Source organism: Fopius arisanus, unplaced genomic scaffold, assembly GCF_000806365.1.
Source record: "Fopius arisanus strain USDA-PBARC FA_bdor unplaced genomic scaffold, ASM80636v1 scaffold00024, whole genome shotgun sequence".
Taxonomy (NCBI): Eukaryota; Metazoa; Arthropoda; class Insecta; order Hymenoptera; family Braconidae; genus Fopius; species Fopius arisanus.
Genome location: NW_011887763.1, coordinates 1,180,232 through 1,182,869, shown reverse-complemented (window position 1 = coordinate 1,182,869; position 2,638 = coordinate 1,180,232). Strand labels below are relative to the sequence as shown.

The 2,638-nt window shown below is 35.1% G+C and overlaps 1 protein-coding gene across 3 annotated transcripts; it reads right to left on the bottom strand.

The window, feature by feature from the left end:
• Positions 1-6: 6 nt before the first annotated feature.
• Positions 7-2,525, bottom strand: LOC105264697 (monocyte to macrophage differentiation factor). Of its 3 annotated transcripts, XM_011301760.1 has the most exons (5): positions 2,361-2,525; positions 2,111-2,216; positions 1,811-2,044; positions 1,107-1,349; positions 7-910 (listed from the first exon to the last, which is right to left on the bottom strand). In XM_011301760.1, the coding sequence occupies exons 3-5, from the start codon at positions 1,873-1,875 to the stop codon at positions 421-423; spliced, it is 798 nt and encodes a 265-aa protein (XP_011300062.1). In that variant the 5' UTR covers positions 1,876-2,044; positions 2,111-2,216; positions 2,361-2,525; the 3' UTR covers positions 7-420. The 3 variants fall into 3 exon arrangements, with proteins under 3 accessions (XP_011300062.1, XP_011300061.1, XP_011300063.1); XM_011301759.1 differs by having other exon boundaries at positions 1,811-2,216; XM_011301761.1 differs by lacking the exons at positions 2,111-2,216; positions 2,361-2,525 and having other exon boundaries at positions 1,107-1,371; positions 1,811-1,888.
• Between the last annotated feature and the right edge of the window lie 113 nt (positions 2,526-2,638).

Sequence of the window (2,638 nt, the reverse complement as noted above, 5' to 3'; positions counted from 1 at the left end):
AACATCAGATCATTTAAAAACACTTATCATCTTATCATGAATCGATGAGATAGAAAAAAAATACCAAAATCCGTTCGTTATCTTGATCTTCCTTACATATCAGGTACTCAATGGAAATCACTATTTTCATGAGATTCGAATAATTATAAAATTACCAGTACGACTCGATAAAAATCCCATCCGGATTCTGTCAACTCTATTAATTAACTCATAAAAATGAATAAATAATTAATATTCCACAAAATTCATTTTAAAAGAACTGAATAATCGGTCATTGCATTTTGTTATATTCCACCTATTTACAATTGCGTGGAAATTACCTTTTGGTCAGTGAGAGTAAATTGGATAGACAATGTTTTTTTCAAAAATTCATCATAAAAGAATGAATCGAACTTGAAGTAGCTAAATTGGTTCTCGTAATTATAACTCGCGATGAGATTCTAACCAGTCTATCAGTGGTAAAGTTGGATGTCCTTTCTGAACAAATGGATAGAGATGATTTAGAATGGCGTAGTAATGAAAACCCGCCGCAACTGTCACGAATATATGCCAAATAGCATGAGCACAAGGTATTCTTCCATCTGATTTGAAGAATATGAGGCCAGCTATATAGATAAATCCCCCAGTCTTGAGTTCTCTTATATTGTCGAATTTATTCACAGTAATGACAGCAATGCTGGGACTGATTCCCATAATCAGATAGAAAATAGTCTCGAGCATTTTGTATCTCTCGTGAAACATCTGTTGATACAATATCCCAATAATCGCCATAATCCACACTAAATATCGCATTGTGGGAACAATTTCATTGTCGGGAAAGTCCTCGACCATCAGCCAAGGAAAATAGGTAGCAGCAATGAACACATAAATCATAGCACGGTCGCATCGATGAAGAACGTCTTTCCAGTCCCTAAAAAATATCATCAAACGTTATTGAACCTCTCCTTGGATCCCTAGATGAACGAAAAATCGAAAATCTGTAGCGAAGATCGCCATTAATTTTTATTATCCTAATTCTGTAATTACGTATAGTATCGTATAATATCTAATTCTGTAATTACGTCGCTAACGAGTTGCATTACATGTCAAATGAATTAATATTTCACCTTCGATCGCAGTAATGTACACAATGGAATGAAGTAGATACTAAGAACAGAAGGAGCAAGGCGATTCCATAAACCAATGCAGAAATCAGTTGGGTACACGTGATAGATCGCCTGAGCAATTCAATACTCCCCAGTAATGCTGGTACAATCCAAATTCCATGGGTCATTATATTGGCACAATGTTCAATATATGTAGGTGCATATGCTTCATTCGGAGAGGCGCGTGGATTCATCCACTTTATCCTAATAAAAATCAAAAAGACATCTGTCAAAGATATTTCCCCCTTATCTCTCCCCACAAAATTTCATGTTCCCATATTCCATTCAAATATTCACCAAATCATTTACTTGTTGATAATTAAAAAAAAAACTTAATCTAAAAACTTTGAAAAAAACCAGAGCATTATTTCTGTGGTACTATTAACAAAATAATCTTCGTTTAATCGGACTCTTGGAAATCCCAAGCTGAAAGAGCAAATTGAATAAAAACTTTCTCTGTTGTGTTACGACTATTATAAACTCGATTCCTCTATAATTCAATAACGACATGATGTCAAGTGACAATATTCACCATTGTATTTAAACCAGCCTTATATACTTCATACTTTCTTCGTAAGGTTTCCCCTGCACTGACTGATGATTGGAGAATAAAAATAGAACAAATTGACTAAAAATGTTGATGTAATAAACTGATAAATACTCACTCTTTGAGACCCCGCAGCTTCTCCATAGGTGTCATGATGGATTTCACCAGACAAGGTCCATCCATTATTGCCACTGATGAATATCAGAGTGAATTCAAATTGTACCCAACAATATCTATGTCCCTACTATCATGAGACCTATTTCAACTCTTTATCTCGACAGTCCGTTACTTCATTGGCTCAATTTTTTAACCCCTTACCCTTCACCACTCAACACCGAGATCCTCCTCTCATCTATGAATAAATATTTTATCCATTCATCTTCATATCTTTTGCCCTTTCACATGAATTAAGTATTACCAATCGAGATCAAAGTGCTGAGTTAGGTGAAAATAATTGGGAGGATGGAATCATTCTCTGATAAGAGCAAGACCTTGACAGCATCCACATGCTCTCCATCCGTTATCTGAAAAAAAAGTATTCCATATTATTGATTACGCGATAGAAAACAGGAAATAAAGGTCAAAATCTAGGGGAACCCGGGGGATTACGTGATTAGAGAATGATAATTCAATTTTTAAGTGAATGAATGGAGAATGCTGATAGTTACCTATTGTTCTTCATTTTTTTTGTTAATATCCAATTTTTCAGTGGGACTCATTAGAATTCTAAATGATTATCTAGGACCGTTGGATTTTGAGTAACGCAATGACCATTGATGGAGTACACCTGATCTCCTTTATGTCAAAGCGAAAACTGACGGGAGCAGACGCTCGTCATATATCTTATACAAATAAAGTTATGTATATACAATTGCTCTTTTCCCCCTTTTTTCTCTCAAGCAACTGTCATTCAAGAATGCGATCTCTGTACCATCTATCGAGTGCA